Genomic DNA, 19,830 nt, shown 5'->3' on the forward strand with positions numbered 1-19,830 from the left:
TTGTTTTTGTTTTGTTTTGCCAAGTTTACATTAGACCTTTTAGTGCAGAAATATTCATTGCCATGCCTCTGGAATGCAATGGATACTCAGCTCTGTATTTTCTTTTCATTCCACTCAGCTGCTGCAGTTAAGCAGCTTAGCCAGTGCCTAAATATAGAGATGGGCTAGATGCAGAGTAGCTCTCTGCTGATCTATCAGGCTCAGTTAAGACTGTGAATTGGGAACACTAATGGGAAGACAATTTAGTGTCTTGGATCAGCAAAAAGGACCCAGTTGATCCACAATCTGGAGGTTCTACTGAGCCCATCTAGAGCATCCAAGTATTATCAATGATCAAAACTAATTTTTTCATTTATACTTTGCTACAAGTGTCAACAAAGACCTTTGGACATACACATTGGTGCAGTTATTCATGTCTTTGCCACCCTGACACTGAAGAAGTCAAATGACTTGAATGCACTCTGGTTGTCACTGTTTCAGAAGGCTACCTGGATACTTACTATGCATCTTTCAGGGTCATTCCACTTCTGTTCCACTCCATCTTCCAAAGTACCTCTATCTGTTCGAAGGACTTTTTTGGCAAGGACTAGCCAGTTGTGAGCTGAGCAAAAGAAGTCTGGCATCTGAGAAGGGGAACTGGCAGTTATGAGAGGCCCTGTGATGGCATTCTTAAGGATGGTCCTTGGTTTAGAACACATTCCTATTACAAGTCATAGTCTACAGGTCTGTCATTGCAAGGCAGCAGCTTTTATACTTTCTCCAAAACGATTTCCTTAGAAATGAAAGAAACAAATGAACACATTGGCCGCAATATCTGAATGATGTGCAGCTCATTTTTAACCGATGTGCATTCAGTCTTTCAAATGGGCATGCAGTTGGAGTGATAGGTAGACACTTTTAAATAATTAAGTACAAGGTTAAGTCAAATGCAATTCAATCCATTTGCTTTAAAAGTCTCTGCTGAAAGATTAATGGTTACCACACTCATACATGTGAGTATCAAATCACTCCGATACTTGCAGGATGTCATAAGCTTTCCCTACTTCTAAATTACCTTAAAATTGTATAGGACTGGCCAGTGATACACCATAAAAATCAACGATGCATCAAACTTCGAATAGAGACAGGTTGAAAAGAGTCCTCTGGAGGAAGGAATATCTTCCACTGGGCTGCCACTCATTCATGGCTCCCTTTCCTTCATAAGTCATTCATATTTAGTTTATTCCAATCTTTTTTGCCTTCTACAGACATACAAAATGTCTTTCTATTTGTTCTTGCCATACATATATAGCATGCAATACTGGTGAACTCAGGTGTCACTGAAAGCACCAGAAGAAATTATATTTCCCACCTAATCTGCTTCAAATATTAAAAAAAATAAATTAAAACAACAACAACAGAAAACTCAGAATTCCTGAAGTCACTGAGTATTACTGCCTTTTTTCTTTTTTAAATAACTCTGTAAGCCTTCCTTGCTTGTGCAGGCATATACTTAACTTGTGTATGACTGGACAAATGGCAGAATATAACACAGATGAAAGACCATTCAGTTCTGAAAGAAAAGGCAAAATATAGATAAAAAAAGGATGATATTTTAACGTGCATTTATTTTGCAGTCCTCTGCAAACTTCAAGACAATGACTATTGAGTTCTTTGGGAACGAAAATGCATAACAACTTTCTAACACACAACACTAGGCTTACTTCAGTCAAAGCTACACGAAATATCACCAATTTTGCCAAATCTCCATACACACTAAATACCTGTGGATACTGTCTTTCCAGCACAAGTTTCTTGTTTTTGCTGACCCAGCATACTGTGTTGAACACTTTATTTCTCTGCAGGATTAGTATGCAAAAAAACACCACCTGCAAAAGTGCCCCAGTCAGTTACGAATAGATGCCAGCACCAAAAATTACACAAAACATTATCTTTCAGTTAATGCATTATGAAAGCTACTGCTTCTTGGTCTCTGCCATTTTCCTATCTTCACAAATGTTTTAAAATCCAGTATATTATATGCCAAATACAAGGCAACAGTTCAATAAAGGAGTAAAGCTTTAACTTGAGCATTATGGTAGAAAGACAATGGTACTAAAACCAAAAGCTCAGAAAAATGAAGTTTCCATAACTTTACAGAGTTGTTTTTATATACAGAAGGTCAAGTTCTATGCTGACTTACACTTTCTATTATCTTACACAAACTAACAGAATGGAAGCCATTCTAGTAAACAGAATTTGGCCCTTTCTGTTCAAAACTAGTTTTACTACACACCTGTAAGATGTGAAGTTGGTAATAAAGTGCACACGTCAGGAGTGTCCAACACCACATACTATAAGAAACAGTGTACAGTCATTTCTCTTTGCCAAATATAAATGGTTTGAGTGGAACGTTCCATGCTAGCTACTTGCCTCAGATAATTTTAAAAAATGAACAGGATATGTCAGCCATCCCCAGGTGTGTGCATTTTTATTTTTTACTTTTTTTAATAAAAATCTAGTAAATTAGTAGAGGAAGACCTTGACATTTGACACAAGAATTTCTTGGTGTTCCTGAAAAGCTTCCCCAATTTGGACAAAGTTGTAAGCTCTTGGCATACATTGAAGAGATACTTTGAGAACCTAACTTTTCCCAATGTATGTTCTACTGAACGTGCTTGTGCTTCAGGCTGAGGTGGGCTTTTCCAAAAGTACGGCTTCAGTTCCAAACATCAATATTAGAAACAAGGAAACAGGCTCACTCTCCTTAGCTCTTAATTGCTGGGCTCACACAACATTAAAGAGAAACTAGGATATACAGAGGGCAAGCAGAAAAATGACAAGAATAATCTCCTATCTTGCAATCCTCACCTTTCAATGCTTGATAATTACGTTTACATAGGAATCTTTTTGTGCAATTTAAAATAAATTGGGAAATCAAACATTATAACAAAGTACTCTATTGCAAGATTGGAAAACCACAGAACATTTGCACAAATACTCTGTAATACCATTGGAGGAACAATATCAAAACAGTCTGTTAAATTACTATCTCTTTAAATTTGATCTCTTTAAAGCTATATTTAATTAATAATGATTTTAACATCAATATAATTTGACAGTTGTTCACAAAGCATTTTACCATTTAGAGACCTTCTCTGCTTTAAACTCTGCAAGTTTACTATTTTATGGGATCAAGATTAAAGCACATTTCAAGAAATGCACTGAACAGCAGGACACTTCCTGTATTCCTTAAATAGTTTCCAAAAGACTCTTCTTAGCTTCTTACAGCTGTGTTTGAGAACTTTAAAAAAGCTTTTCTTTTTTTTCTTTTGAAGGCACTATCTTTCGAATTACCAACTACTCACTTCATATTAAGGTTAATATAACAGGCTTTAAACAGACTAAAATGTTTTCATATCAAGAAACAAAATCTGTCACAAGAAGAGCTACACATAAAGCATCTACAATAATTAATATTATTATTCACAGCTCAAGAAATCACACACATTTTTCTGTCTAACACAGTGAGAGAATTTAGGAATAATGTTTATGCAACTAAATCTAAGGGTTGCCTGGCCTCTGAAACCACTTTTTATCTTTACAAATGCGACAACACCAGTTCTTCTCTGTTTAAGAACAGAACACTTCTGCCTGAGAGATGCTGTTACACACATACATGATAAAAGAGCACATTCCAGCTTCTATACATCTCTATACCAGATTCAACCATCAACCATGTCAAAAGTAAAGCGTGTACTTCCTAGAAACCATGCTGCCCTGACACAGCTCAGTTGATTAAAAAAGAAATGATTCTGATAGCACTGCAGTTCCAGTATTTTATCTTTGTTCTTTTTGCCCAGTCATTTCACTCAACTGAGAATCCCATCCCCAGAGATTTACAAAGCAAGGCTTCAGTGCTGCAACCACCTGGAGGAACTAATTGTTCATAAAAGATAAAGGGAGGTGATGTAAGTACTGGTTATAAATTCATAAACCTTCGATGGCATTGTGAATAAGAAGTAGGAACTCTTGGAGGTGGCAACAAACATCAGTTTCAAAAGAAAAGACCAAGTGGATTTTTCAAATTTATTTTCTGGAAAACCTGCCAGTTTAAATTTCTTTAAGTAAGTGTCAAAAACATACAGGCTAAGCACTAATTCATTCACTGCGAAGTTGATGTCAGCATAAAATCCTTTTTAATAGCACAATCAAGATCACATCAACCTGGACAAAATCCTGATACACCTAATGTAAGTGGTAATTAATAGACTCTTTTTTTCTTAAGTGCAGGAGACAATAATGACAGAGTCTGCTACAAAAACGAAGGCAGAATTCTTCAGAAACTGAGCAGCACAAAAGGTCAAGTAGAACTATTTTATGAATAAGTCATGAAATACTTTCCAACTAGATTCTTACTCACCTTTCAAATAAGCTGAGAAAAGAATCAATCTTTATCTCACTGGGAATTTATGTTTTCTTCCATCCCTCTCTGGGACAGAAAACTTCTACAATTACTAAAGTAAGGAAATTAAGACCATAACACCCCAAACATTTCCCCCCACCACTCCCACCCCAAATGCTGATGTGCAAACAGAGCACCAAAAAAGTCAGACTGTTAATAGTTTCATAGGGTACCCATTTTATGTTAGTCAGAGCACTTCTATCTGAACAGAGACCTCTGTAAGAGAAAATAAATGATTAATTCACTGCTTTGTCTTACAGATTCTCCGTAGAGCAAATTTGTATCACTTTAGACATTAGAAGTATCTGTCTGGTGATTTTTGCACTCAAAAAGTGTTCCCTCACTGAAGATGAGCAAAGGATCAGAAGATGGTTAGACACAGCCCGACTTGTTCAGAGTCTTCTCATATGAATAGCTTTTATAGTTCTCCAAAGAAGAGACTGGAATATAAAACACACTGTTTAACTTAGATGGATTTTTGGAGAGCATTTTTGAATGGATTTTGTAAATAGTTCATTTCTTTTCATTATGATCTAATCCAATTATCGGCTCTGGACAGCCTGGTCTAGTGGCTGGTGACCCTGCCCGTGGCAGGGGGGTTGAAATTAGATATCATCACGGTCCTTTCCAACTCAGTCCATTCTATGATACTATGATTCATTCTATGGTTCTATGAATGAGGAATCTCTATGGCTTTTGCTCTGGAATGCTTTTAATACTACTCCCCCATCTCCTTTTATCACAAGAAAATTTACTTCAGCAGACAATTACATGGCTTTGTCTGAGACATGCAAAACGCTGCTACCTGCAATCAGTTCCAGTAAGAATTAAAACAAAAATGAAGATCATGGGATCTGCACAATATTCCAGATACACTGGGTATTTCTGAAAGGAAACACAGACCCCATAGAGCAGATGAAAGTGAACATCTACAATAAGAGCCTGGCTAAAATATTTGTTTTCAGAACAGAAAGTTATCACTTGCTGCTATGCCTGAATACATCTAGGCCCTTTAGGTAGCAGGATGTAGCAGAAAATTTAAATTACAGTATCTGAGTGCTGTCCCCCATCCCAAGCATAATTCCCATTATCTTCAGTGCTTTATGACATTACTACACGTGCCCATGGCAGCTACTGTGTTAACTAAGGCAGCACTGATTTTCAAAAGACTGCACTGGATGTACTGTAAAGGAATTGATTAAATATGCTGCTGATAAATGATAATGTATTAGCCAATGTTTGTAAGGGAATACCAACATGAAATGGAATTAAAACAGGAACACAATTAGAAAGAATGTAGTCCAGAGATGACATCCTTCCTTTACTATGTGCAAAAATACCATTAAATTTAATGTTAAATTTATGTTTAGCTGGAGTGCTCGCTGTGTTGAGAGGCAACTGCTCCTGTAGACAATGCAGGTCCTGGTCATGCAAGTCCAGCAGAGGGAGTCGGGTGTAGCACAAAGCCCCATCCATCCACGCCAGGGTTGGGCTCCTCCGGCCTAAGCACTGAGGTCTAAGCCTTTGTTGTTTTGCTTTTTATTTATTCAGTGCCAACTTGCCTTAGATAAGCAACTCGAGCCAAATAATTTACAGTAATTTTCAGTAATTTTCAAAATATGGAAAGGCTAGCCTACAAACCTATTTTTTCTCGTAACAGTACGTATAGCATCTGCTGAAAAACCTTTTATGACACAAAAACTTAATATACAGTCTTTATGCACTTCCCAAGGTTACATTAGTATTGCAAAATACTCAGTGCAAACCTTTCACTCAACTCAGTGTTTTGAATTAACTCGAAAACATGAAAATCTTGAAGCAAAGCTGTTGAGCCTTCCTGTTAAAAGCAATTAAACAAGTTATTACCTGTTAAGCCTTCCCATTAAGCTATTATATTCTTTAACTGCAGTACAATTTTTACACAAAATTGATTTAAAAAACAGTTTAGAGAATTTTTAAATGTTGTTAATATCTCAAATATGTCTACGTTACTAAAAACATCAGTAACTATAACAGTGTTTTTATAGACATCTGAAAATTAAGTTCTGTTGCCAACATATTTTCCCATCCCAAGCAATGCCCTGAAATCTTTGTCAAACTTTCCTGCTTTCATCATTTCTCAGCTCATCACACAAACCATCTGCATAAATAAAGATGTAAGCATCTGCCGTATGGCAAATGGTCTCAGGGGCAGATGTTTTTATCCTTGCATTCATGTCACTGGCTCGGATACATTATTTGAACAGATGTACACAATCTGAAAGTGTCGTGTCCCACAGTGAAATGTCTCCAACTGCTTTCTATCAAAGTGCATAAATGCTATTTGCACCTGCATTTATGTTAATGATATAAAGGCAGCAGGGGTTCCAGCAAAGTGAGAGCTGACACTACGGAACACATTTACATGGTTAATTGAAGTCTGAGATCTCCTAGCACCAAATGACTACACTAACACTGGCATTAAACTATTGTATTAAACTATACAATTATTTTTTTTAAAGTTATATGTTGATGTTTATTAAAACAGACATACTAAGGAGCAAAAGTATACCAGCCTATGAGCACACTTTTCTAATGAATATTTCAAAAAGACGAGAAAGTATTAAACAAGTTCCTAGAAAAGCATGATAGTCTAATATTTTACATAACAGTTGTACAATATACAGTTATTACGCGTTAGAAACATTTAACAAAAACACTTCATAAATCTGAAAGCGCCACTCATCCAAGGGGATTTTAACTCCGTAAGGTTCAAAGTTATTTTGTGTCATTATAGAGCACTATAAAACAAAACAAACAGCATTTGTTCAAGCGCAAATATTTACATGGATGTGAATGACAGAATAAAATATTTCTATTACGATTTAATAATTTTCATTGGAATTATGAAATCTCAGAAGTTAACTATTTCTCATTACTCAGAGAAATGCACCTGTTTTAAATGCACACCACTGTATATGTAAAAAAATCACCTTTCTTATATAATATTTTAATGTGAAGAAAATAAGTGCAGAAGGATCATGCTTCAAATTACAGAACTCCTTCTACTACCTGACAAATGGTAGCAGTGAGCAGTTTACACTGTCACTCAAAGAGCCTGCAATAACCATTACTTCCACACTCAGCTGAAAAATAACAAGCCTGTTGACAGTACAGAAAGGCTGACAAAAATACCATACCAAGCATTGCTGATGGATATGTTCTACTTCTAATCCCATTCATTTTCAAACCTTTTATTTGTAAGAGATGTACTGATGCTACAGTCGCACATAAATCATAATAAATTGTTAATAACTTTGATATTTTCAAAGGGCATTTCAAGAATCAAAGGTTGCGCACGGTATAAGGACAAAAAAGAGCAACAGAGAACGCCAAAAATATACTGAGCCCAGTACATTTGTAGAGCATCAGGATTTCAGCTCCATCATGAGCAACATTTCCAAAAGTTAGAACACTTTCCTTATAATTCACTCTGCATAAAAGTTGGTAATGGGATACAAACTGCAATGGACTTTTTCTTTATAAAAAAAAAAACAAACCAAAACAAAACAACAACAAAAAAAAACAGCAACTTTTTTTTTGAGTTTGCAAATTGCTTCACAGTCTACACTCTACCTTCAGTTACCCAGAAATAACTTTGTTAAAGATAACAGTTCAACTACATGATGGTCAAATACCCTTAATTCACGTTCTTTAAATTACGGGAATTTCAGGTATTTCACTCTCCAGTACATGGATGTAGAGCACACTGCATGGTGGATATCTTTATACAATGGTATGTACTACCTGCCTTGAAAGAACCACTCCATTAGACAGAACTACATCAACAAAGACCAATTCACACGATGTCCTCTTGGAATAGCTTCTTCAAAATTATCACAGACTTGGCAGAACAGGTAAACTACAAACTTATATGACAGCAAAAGCTCAGTACTTCCAGACAAGTAATATAGAATGCTTTTCTTAATTAACATAAGTACTAACAATGGAAAATGAACTGACAGCATAAAATGATTCAGCAGGGTCCATTAGGCTTTATGTCATATTCATCAAACATTCGCTTACATTTAAGAACTACCACTAAAAATAGCATATGTTAAAAATTATACTTAAATACGAGTATCACAACACAGAACAACAAGGAAAGGAAATAAGTTATGGGTGAACATTTAGAGACTTGCGAATATACAGCTGTGGTGCAAATATCCTCACTAAAAATGAAGACAAAAATTCAAGACAGTCCACTGAAAAACTACATCAAAAGATGACTTTTGAAGAGACAAAACAGCAGAAACGTAGTTGAACATAAGAAATATTAATAAGGATGGAAAGGCTGGAGAAAAGGCAAATCTAAAAATAAATCTGCGTTTAGAAAATGAGCATTTTCTTGTTTGCATTAGACTTATAGAGTAACTTGCACATAGATCAGAGCCCCAGTTACACAGGAATCAAACATAACAATGAATTCCAAATATATAAGGATAAAAACTGTAATAAACCCTGAATATTTAACTCAGCTAATTCAAACAACGTTCAAGTTTTAATAGCATTAATTAGCCGTGTCCTAAAAAGAAAACAATCTTAGCTTCTACAGTCATTTAATGTGCTGGGTGTTATTATTTAAAAATAATAATAAATATTAATTATAAATAAATAGTAATGAAAAATTAGGGCATGAGTTATGCCTACTATTTAAGCTTTTGTTAATGAGGATACTATTTAGTCCACATTTTGAATCACAAATATCTATTTTCTCAAAGAAAAAAATGTATAGAAATTATACTGTACCTGCAGAAAAAGTTAAAGGATTCTGCATTATGCCCACTAATAGATATGACAACGTTCCTGGAAAGAAGAAATACAGATGCTTAGTAGTTCTGATACCTTCTTTAAAAAACTAAAGGAAGTTACTAGTAGTGTATAGTTGTATGAACAGACTCAGAATAATATTCCCAGGGAAATATTTTTTAGTTTAAGTCTGAATTTAGAGGGAGCAATTACTTGAAAAGAGGTTTCTTATCTTTCTTTACATTCATTTCTTAAAATTTAATTTAATATGCTTTTCTATATACTTTTTAATGTTCAAATTAAAGAAAACCTTGTGCTCATGCTGAGTTCTCAAAACTATTTTTAAAGCAATGTACAAAGAAGCAAACAACTTACTACTAAGCAAAACTTTAAGAAATGTAACAACTATTTTTTTATGCTATCATAATTTTTCTGACAACTCAATTTAGTCCTCACAAACCAAGTCAGTAACTCTGATTCTGAGATACAGTGTACAATCTGGTATCAATACAAAACCAAAAGTCTCCTGATATGTCCTAGCAAAGATGTTTTGAACTTGGCCTCAAAGGCCAATCTTTGCAATGATAATTTAGTTCACTTAATCACTGACTCATCCACTGACATGTCTGACATCATACCAGTGTTGTACTACATGCAAATCTTACACAGCGTAATGAAAGAAAACAGTGAAGAAAAACACGAATCAATTGCATAACTCTGAAAAGTAATTTGATGATGTTAACTCAGCATACATGTTTTCTGTGACTGTTCTTTTATCCATGAAGATCCCTTGACAAATTTTTAGTTACTGTTAGTATTGTGTAAAATGCAAATGTTTTCACATGTCATTTCAAGCCCTACTTTGCTATATGTTCACCTTGCAGAGTCAACACTGAAACTTTATACAAATTGTAGTAATTTCTGGGTATTAGCAGCTTTTGCTGAAGTACAGAGGTCACAAACAATGACCATCTTTTCCACACTAATCTTTTAATTTATCTAAGTGAACAAAAGAAAACTTAGAACCAGTGTATTCAGCGGTTCTGTATCTATTCAGCCTTCAATTTTATTTTCAAAGCACACTTCAGTCAATACATGAACTGAGACTGCATTCACATGCCCATTATAACTCTTTTTCCCAACACTTCACTCTCAAAACTAAACAGCTCACTACCATTACACAGTAACAATGACAATACATTTTCAGATTTTAACCTTCTGGTTCATTCAAAAAACACCACACTAAAAGCAAAACTAAAAAGGTCCCTGAAAAAGTAAACATATTTTTCACCTGTTGAAAAAGACTAGATCTATTAAGAACACAAAAATGGCAACAGTCTTCCAAAATTATTTCACTATATATCCTAGCATGCTTGTACTTTATGCAAACCATACCTGAGTTTTAAACCAAATGTTTCAGTGAATCGTTTATATGCATTCATATTTCAGTTCTGTCTACAACTAAATTAGGTTTCTTGTAATTCAAAATACCTGATAAACTCAAAGAAAGAAAATATTACACGATTTCCAATGGGACAATGTATTCTGAAGACACACAGACAATGTAGGCTTAAACATCTGTTTCCTTTCAAATATCTGACTGCATGGATCCTCTATAACTGATTGATAAATAGAATCTTCCACGGGTGTTACAATGAGAAACACCAGCATGTGTTTGTGAAGCAAACATTACACAGCCACCTCTCCTGAGCTTGACATCAGTTCTTACCACTCTATTCGATGCATCATTCAACATAAATCACAAAGTAGCTACATGGCCACCAGCTGTTTCTTTCCAGAATGATTTAACAGTAAAGTATGTAAGATAGTACACAATTACAACATAAAAAAATGCTGTTATCAACTTAGATTTCCTTTGCCATGAAATGGTCCAGCATTTGGAATGGGCGCATCAAAGTTTGATTTGACTGAACACAACCAGCACGTTAAAGAAAGGAGTCACACAGATCCTCCCGATACTCATTTTGGAGCCTTTGGAAAGGCACCATCCACTGACTGACACAGAGCTCCAAAAGACGAGCAGCAGCACAACGCCGGCCGCCCGGGCCCTGTCCGTGGTGCTTAACCAACGGCCCGGCCCGACCCGCAGCGCTCACACTGCTCCGGGCTCCGGGGGCACCGCTTCGCACACCAGTAACGTGTCCCAAGCACCCCGGGGCCCATCGCAACGGAACCGGCCGTCGGGCTGCAGCCTGGGTACACGGAACTTCCAGGCACCTGTAGGGATTTTACACGTTTACTATAACCACGTTTTCCATCAACAGCAATGCTGCCTTTTGATCACTGCCTTGTGCTGCCCTGGGAACTGGTCCCGCTGGCATTTTTGTATAAACACAATGATTAATGGCCCTTGCTCACTGAAAATTCGTGACATTTTTCAGCCACTCTGTAACATGCCTAACAGCTACTCAATAGCTACTCGCATTTGATGGGTGTCCTAACATGTATGCTGCTGTCTGTTCAAAAAGTTCTGAAATTCGAGGATAGAACATCTACACGTCTACCTGTAACTAACCCTCACCACATTTCTTTCTTTTTTTTCATTTGCGCAAATGAAACACTCATCATGTTTACTTCCTCCTAAAAACATCATCAGGTTCAGAAAGATCCAATCTTAGAAATTAAATTATTAACTGTAGTTTGTACATAATTCACACTCCTATGTCCAGGACAGATGTTATGTTGGCCACATTATGATGTCCCATTGGTTTTAATTTTTAATGACTACTGAAGGGGAAAACATTCTTGGAGACTTTCTTATTATTAATGGACTTCATAGCACTCCTACGCTTCCAATACCAGGTCTTTCCAAATACAAAACACCAGTCCAGGGAGGTGATGGAGTCACTGACCCTGGAGGTGTTCAAGGAATGTTTGGACGCTGTGCAGAGGGACATGGTTTTGTGAGAACTACTGGTGATAGGTGGATGGTTGGACTGGGTGCTCCTGTGGGTCTTTTCCAACTTTGGTGATTCTATGATTCTATGATTCTAAAGATGACATTGAGTATGGACCAATATAATCAATTTTACGTCATTCAACCAAATGACAAAACTTGTACATTTCTATAAATCTTAAAATCTATTTTGTTCATTTTGTAATGCTAAGATAGGACAGTTAAAAAAGACATTCAAAATGCAGTACTCCAGAGAACAGAGTAGTCCCTTAAAATTCGTTGTTAGTGGATCAGAAAATTTCAAACAAGTGGAGTTGAAGTTGGATAGGATTAAAAAGTCAAATTCAGCTTAATGCTGCAAAAAAACTCTATCATGTTTACACTACTCTTTATGTTACAACAGAATGAAAGGATAGATACCAGAAAAAAATAATAATCAAATAAAACAACAAAAAAAAAGTCTTAAAGCTAAAGCTACATGGTAAACTGTCTTCAACAATCAAAGGAAGTAGAGCATGTACTTATAATTCAAAAGCAATCTTCATGGAAAGACACTCATAGGCCTTTATAGGAAACTGGTGTCCTGACAGACAAGTTGGCTCTGAATATGAGGTGAACTCAATTAACCTAATTTGATGCTTGTCCATACCAGGATGTTTATTTTAGATGTTAGACAAAATCCTTCAGGATACTACACAGAAAATGATAAATAGGCTGTAAAGGTTATGACATTAATTTTACTGTTATTCTCATACTTTAAGCAAGCATCAAAACTAAAAATCTCATCCTCTGGGAAGGGAGAACTATCTGAAAGTAATTACAGTACTTACTATCCTAATGGTATTAAACTAAACCACTATGACCCTAAGTGAATCTATTTTTGGTAAATTTGTTAGAAGAACAAAGCTTCTTGATGATGACTATACCATCTAATGCAGTGAATATTAGTTCAGGTACTAGAAGAAAGCATTATATCAGATTTTATAGTTTCATATTATGCTAAATTACAACTTCTAATTTAAAACAAAGCATTCAATAAAGCATTAGTTAAATAGTATTACGTACTTTCATTTCAGATGGAAAATATTTAGCCAAAAAGAAAAAAATGAAGTACTTAGCACAATTAAGAAAACACATCCTCCTAACAGAAGCCCATGAAATGTCAATTAATGTTTAAAAAGCCCTTCCATTCACTTCATTTTTCACAGCTGTTCTTTCTCATACTGTGTCCCACACCATCACTATTTCCTAACATTTTGAAACTTTTTAGAAACCAAGCTCCCGAAAAAGTACAGATTAGCAATAGCTTCCAGGAAAGTTAGCAAAATCTATGTATTTAAAGGCTGATTAGACTTGAAACAAAGAATTAGAACACTGAAACTGTGCAATATGACAAAAATCCTGAGGAAATGACAATGACATAAATAAAGACCGACGAGTGCAACACACAAAGGCATTTGTTCAAGTAACATTATCTGCCAAAATCCTGCAGTGCTTTCACTATCCAAATCTTCAGTCAGAAGCTTTATTTATTATTGCTGAAATTTTTCTATTTTAATGCTATTTTCACGCCAGTATATCACCCAACATCACTAGCTCCTTATCCTACAACTATGTATCCAAAGAGATATACATAGACTAAAACAACAGCTTTCTTACAAGACAGATTACATACTGCTAATGCTTCCATACCTAGGTAATTAATCAGGGAGAAATGTGTGCCTGCAGCAGAATTCTTTTGGCTGAGACCATTTGGTGACTTCAGCAGACAGCCAAAAAAAGAAACAGAAGCTTCGCTGCAATTGGTCTCTTCTTTTTTTTCCCTCCCAGTAAAAACCCATCAGAACTTAAAAACCCAGGCTATTTTTACATGTTTGGTCATCCTATGAGATGGACCAGCCAGAGTACATTTCCTGAACTTCAAGCTCACTGAATGTCTCAGTGGCAATCCTGGACAAAAATTCTTCGCTTCACACTCTGCTATGTGATCTATGTAATGGTTCTCTGGCATGGCTACATTATGCCCATCTGTCAGAGTGGAACTGTGCCTACATAACAGGTTCTATGCTACTTCCAGTAATATCGTGTTGATAATGAAAGCTTACTTAGGAAACGACATAGAACGAGTTCAGCTTCTGACTGCATCTTTTGGCTTAAAAGAGAAAGCAACTGAAGGTGATTGCTTTTCTTGAGGAGATACATCTCTTGAAACCAATTTCTTCATTTGCACAAATAAAAACAACACATACATGATCAGAAACGAGGATATCTCAAAAATTTTCTACTGGTGAAGACAGCTTAAGAAGTCAGAGAAAACTCATATTTCACAGTTGTAACCAATACCAAGAGAGTAAGCTCAAGGTCTTGAACAGAACTATGTAAAAGTTTCTCAAAAGTCTGCATGGGAGCAATATTAACTGAATGAAAAAGGAGAAATGTCGACTCATCATTTTATGAAATGTGTGTGCACAGAATAAACTGTAACTGAACAGTTTCTTTCATGACTGTAAATTTATCTATTGGTCATTTGTAAAAACACCACCATTTCAAAAACTAAAAAGAGCAAAGAACAGAAAACCTGTTATTATGACTATCAGCAGACAATTAGAACACCAAAAATACTTTTCCCACATTTCTACAGGTTCACAGAATCACAGAATTTAGGCACTGGAAGGGACTTCCAGAGATCCTCGAGTCCAATCCCCATGTAAACCAGGTTCCCTACAGCAGGCTGCATAGGTGGGCATCCAGGCGGGTCTTGAATATCTCCATAGAAGGAGAATCCACAATGCCCCTGAGCAGCCCGTTCCAGTGCTCTGTCACCCTGACTGTGGAGAAGTTCCTCTGCATATTGTGAGGAACTTCCTATGCTCCAGTTTATGGCTGCTTTCCCTTTTCCTGTCCCCACAGACCTCTAATTTTTAAAAATCATGAAGCAGAGACATCTAGTACTCTTACTTGGCAATGAGTACTTCGGAATTCATTTCTCAACTCAAACTGCACAATGCCTCCTTGTTCTGCTTTCTCCTGTGCTATCCTAGCCCCAAACTAAGCACTAATTTATTGCTTTGGTCACAGTTACTAATATGTTCTGATGCAGTTCTTAGTAATGCAGGACCATAAGACAGAACCTATAGATCTTAATGTTCTGTTAGCAAAATGAAGCATCATTCATAGTGGAATTGCAGTACATCATTAAGCTTCTCAGCTACAACGTAGTTAGAAATGACTGATTAAATTGAAACTTTATTTCATTGGTGTTCATAATTAAGAACTGTTTCAGCCATACCAGCACAGAACATAGAATTTAGTTTTGCACTACATATTCATTTCTCTGTATCTTCTTCTCTTTCAGATAAACAATATCACACATACTAGGCAGTGGCTGCATTGCACTTATAGCATATCCTACTCGACATTAGAGAAACAACCATAATTGTGTACGCACACAGACATTACGGCCTGCAGGGATCCTGGCAGGTCTTCCAGCCCAATTTCCCTGTTCAAGGCAGGGTCAACCTGTCCTGAATTTAAGGCTTTGTCCAGATGAGTTTTGAAAACATCCAAATCAACAAATGCCCTTCAAAAATCAAGTTACGTTTACTACCTGGACAAATGGATAATCTGAAAATTACAGTAACGCTGAGTCTGCATTTGTATGACAGATTTTTCCAGCAATTCCTTTTCCAGTGCTTTCACCACACTTCAGAAATAGCTGTACAGATATTCTTGCATTTCATGCTATACCAGTAGCCAGTCAAGAAGTCAAATTCTTCATGACTGGCAGTGAGAAAAGATACTTTCTAACAGAGTACCACATACCTTTATTTTTTTCCAATTTATTCTTACATGAAAGATAATCAGGTTATTTCAAAGAGCAGAAGGAGGCTTACATGTTTGACAAAGTTACTAACAGAAATAATTAAAGATTACTAAAGGAAAGATGAAGAAAACATTACTTGCATACTACTTCCTTTTCTCCATCTTCTTCAACTTGAGGAATAAGCTGAGGAATAAGCTATTACTGGTAGTTTAGTTACATTTTTCTGTCAAAAATTCACTTTTAGGAACTTATTGTCAGTTTAGACCACAAAAAGAACCAACCAAGACTACAGTGCTGTCCAGAGATCAAGTGTTCTGTTTCCTTAATATGGAGGTCTTAACATATTTTAGACATACTCAATCCTTCAGAACTTACACATACTCAAAATGTATTTGAATATCTCATATAACTCAGCCATAAAATTCCATTAAAAGTTTAACGATTAAGGCAAGAATATAACAAATTCACCTGCACAAGGTCACCAACTGAAGCCTGAAATATGGCACCGAAATCTTACAGAATCATAGCTGGCCTTGAAATTACATGAAAACTAAATGAGAAACAATCAATCCCTAATCACTACTTCTATTTGTATTACAGTATTTTAGGTTACTTGGACACTGATTCCCTCAGGGGAGACTAAAAAAAGACACAACCTCTTGTACCATTCAGGAAGGATTTTGTACAGGCTTTTTCTTATTCTAATGAAGTCTGGAGATGTCATTAGCACTCACATTAGAAGACAGATAACCAACACCTGATAAAAATTCAGCAATCAAAAAACCACTCCAAACCTTGCAAGGAGAATTGTCTTTGTAAATCTGACTCAAATAACAGCACTGGTTTTGCCTTTACAGCTACAAAGTTGAATAGTACTAAATTTTGCCACGTGATGTAAAGTGAGCATCATTTACAGTTGTTTCTGTAAGATTTCTGCTAAGAAATTTCTTAGGAAGTCAACTAGATAACTACAGAAAGATACAATCTCTACCCACTAAAAACATCCACATTTGTGCAGCTGTAGCCATCACACAGAAAATACAGTACATTTTTAATAAGTAACTTCAAAGAGTCTGATTTGCAGATTTAAACAAAATAAGCATAAGCTGGAAAGAAAAAAATAAAAGGATCATACCAGTACATGGCAAAAATGAGAAAGTGAGATGGCCAACTTGGAACTGGCTGATCAATTAACAGACTAGCTAGGCCAAGGTTATATATACTCCCAGTACATTAAAATTCTAACTGCCTACCAACTAATCTCTTTTAAGATGTTTAGTTGTGCAAGATTCCAAAAAAGAAATGACCTCTATCACACACTTATATCACACATATATCTATGATCGACGCACAACAGATTCTAAGGCCCACCCTTCCTGATGCAAAAACTAAACCAGATTATATGTTGTATTAAGGACTGCTCTGACTGCTTTTGCGCTACACTGATCGTACCCCCAAACTATGTCTACAGCACTGCTAACCCAGACTGTCCCCAGTTTCATTGCTAAGGGCCTTTTTTCTGGGAGTTGAAAGACTACTTCACTCCAAGAATGCATACATTCAAAACTACATTTGCAAATATAATAGTTGTGTTTTCTTGATTATCTTGAATGTTTACAACACTATTTACTTGAGAATAATAGCCTAAGTTCTGCAAACATGATAAACTAGGAAGTGGGACTTAACTCCTTAACACTGAGATTTGGAACTTAACAAACCACACATTTAAAAAAACAACAAAACAAACAGAAAGAGCCTGGCTGTTATCAGCTTTGTTTTGCTCACAAATTTAAAACACGGTATCACAAAGGCTGCTCAGAAGGAACTTAGCTCCCTCCCAACCAACTCCAGCGTCGCACCTTACGTGTTAAGGAGCAATCATTTGTTTCTCATTCAGACAAAAAGAATTCTAAACAAACAACCAATGTATTCAAAATTTTATTGCAAAATTAAATTCCATTCAACTTCCACAGCTGAATAATCAGACTTCAGCCACAGAGCCCTTGTGAAGATTGCACCAAGAGGAGCAATTGCGCAGTTGTGTGCTCAGAACATGCAGAGGCAGCAGCATACTCCCCCCCTGCTGCTGCATACCCAAACTGTTATATTCAGTCCTAACAGAGAGGTTCCACTGTTCAGTCTACATTTTTTGCTCTTACAGTCACATTCATCTCTTCTTTCAGGAAAGGACACATTGCTTTGAGTTCTCCTGCCTGGAATGCCCTGATTCCCTGGTTGTGAGCTCCCAGCAGTCTGATGCAACTGACATCAACCGCTGGGCCAAAGGGACTGAGATATTATTTCTTTTAAGAACAAGCAGATCATGAAACAGTATTATTATTTTCTTTCAATCAACCTGGCATAAATCCATTTCCTTATGCCAATCATAAAATTTAGACAGACACAAATATTCCACAGGCTTGTCTACATCTGAAGATACTGCTTGATTGGTTAGCAACCAGAAGCAATACAAAACAGTGTCTATTGCTCAGAATGGAGAGCCATTTGCCACACAGTATACAGGACAAGATCTGCAGACAAATCGCATACCCAAATTCTATGATTTATTTAGATGATGTCTTCTGTAGGATTAGTTATTGTATGTCTACACAATGTTACCAATAAAACATACCTTATTAAAGAAAATCTTCATTCAGATAAACACGTAAAGAATAAATTGAGTTCTAACCTGTCCTACTTCACTGCCTTCATTCAATTCTACTGTGTTCTTTTTATTGTGCAGACAATCCTTGCTAATATTATTTTTCCATTTTTGTATCCACTACCCTGTTAGCTCTTTGCAAAAAGGAAAGCTTAAATACTCAGAGCTTCAAAGACTATTAGATGTACTTAATGAAGTGTCCACCAAACATGTTCATGGAGAAAAATATGTGAAATAAACAAGTCAAAATTATTCCTGGACAACGTCCAACAACCAGCTGTGGTGCTCAGACTGTGCTAACCCTGGGAACATTCTTCTTCCTCCCTGGGCCTCCAGCTCTGCATTCTGTTCCTAAGGATATTTGTATTCCTAATTTACTAGTTTGATCTCAATCTAAGCAAGACCAAACTGAATTAGTACTTCAAGAGAAAAAACAATTAAGCATGACCAAGATTTTAAAGCAACCAAGCTTTTGTGGTCTGACAAACAGTAGATTTTCAACCATTCTCAGAAAACTATTTATGGGACACCCATACTGCTTAAACCATTTCAGTCCTTGAAATTCAGAAACTGAAGTTCAATTGGCTTAGTAGAAAGAAGTAAATATATTTTTGGCTAGTGGGACTAACTCCCATTTTATTGCCAAACCAAACTTCAGTAGTCATATCGAATGCCTCTAAATTTCAGTAGAGTTTAAATTATTTGAGACACTGCGTAAGATGTACAAATAGAGTTAGGAAAGGCAATGCAGGCCAGTCTTGGTCCTCAGCAAGTTCACAGAGTAAGCCCTCCTCAGAGCCATTTTCAGCCATGTGAGTGACAAGGAGGAGGCTGGGAACAGTCAACACAGATTGACCAAGAGTAAATCATCCCATCACAGAAAGAACTAAGTGAGAGCAGAAGGCACAGTTCATCCTGGCTACAGAAATGCTTTTGAGATGGTGCCCCGTAGTATCCCCTCAGCCAAAATGGAAAGGAACATATTAGGAAGCAGATGCATGGAAAACTGGCTGGACCATCAGGCTAAAGGGTTGCATAAAATTCAGCTAGAAACCAGTTATCAATGATAGCTTTTGAATCAATATGGGCTAATGCACGGCTTCTATAAAGAAGGACCCAGACGGGCTGGAAGAAAGGGCTATGATGAATCTGTGAAATTCAGTGAAGTTAAACACAAATCCAAGCACTTTCATGTG

At 36.3% G+C, this 19,830-nt stretch overlaps 1 protein-coding gene across 5 annotated transcripts in view; it reads right to left on the bottom strand.

The window, feature by feature from the left end:
* The window catches only part of ZNF438 (zinc finger protein 438), a 43,133-nt gene that overhangs the window by 9,308 nt on the left and 13,995 nt on the right, over positions 1-19,830 (bottom strand). For 2 of the 5 annotated variants that reach the window (XM_072330266.1, XM_072330267.1), the window contains exon 3: positions 9,233-9,289. The exons of 2 other annotated variants lie outside the window; for them this stretch is intronic. In XM_072330266.1, coding sequence (XP_072186367.1) covers positions 9,233-9,260 — 28 coding nt within the window. In that variant the 5' untranslated portion in view covers positions 9,261-9,289. Of the gene's footprint in view, positions 1-500; positions 1,553-9,232; positions 9,290-19,830 lie in introns of those variants that run through there. One more of the 5 variants, XM_072330268.1, reaches the window with a different exon arrangement.

The sequence above is a fragment of the Excalfactoria chinensis genome, chromosome 2 (assembly GCF_039878825.1).
Source record: "Excalfactoria chinensis isolate bCotChi1 chromosome 2, bCotChi1.hap2, whole genome shotgun sequence".
Lineage (NCBI taxonomy): Eukaryota > Metazoa > Chordata > Aves > Galliformes > Phasianidae > Excalfactoria > Excalfactoria chinensis.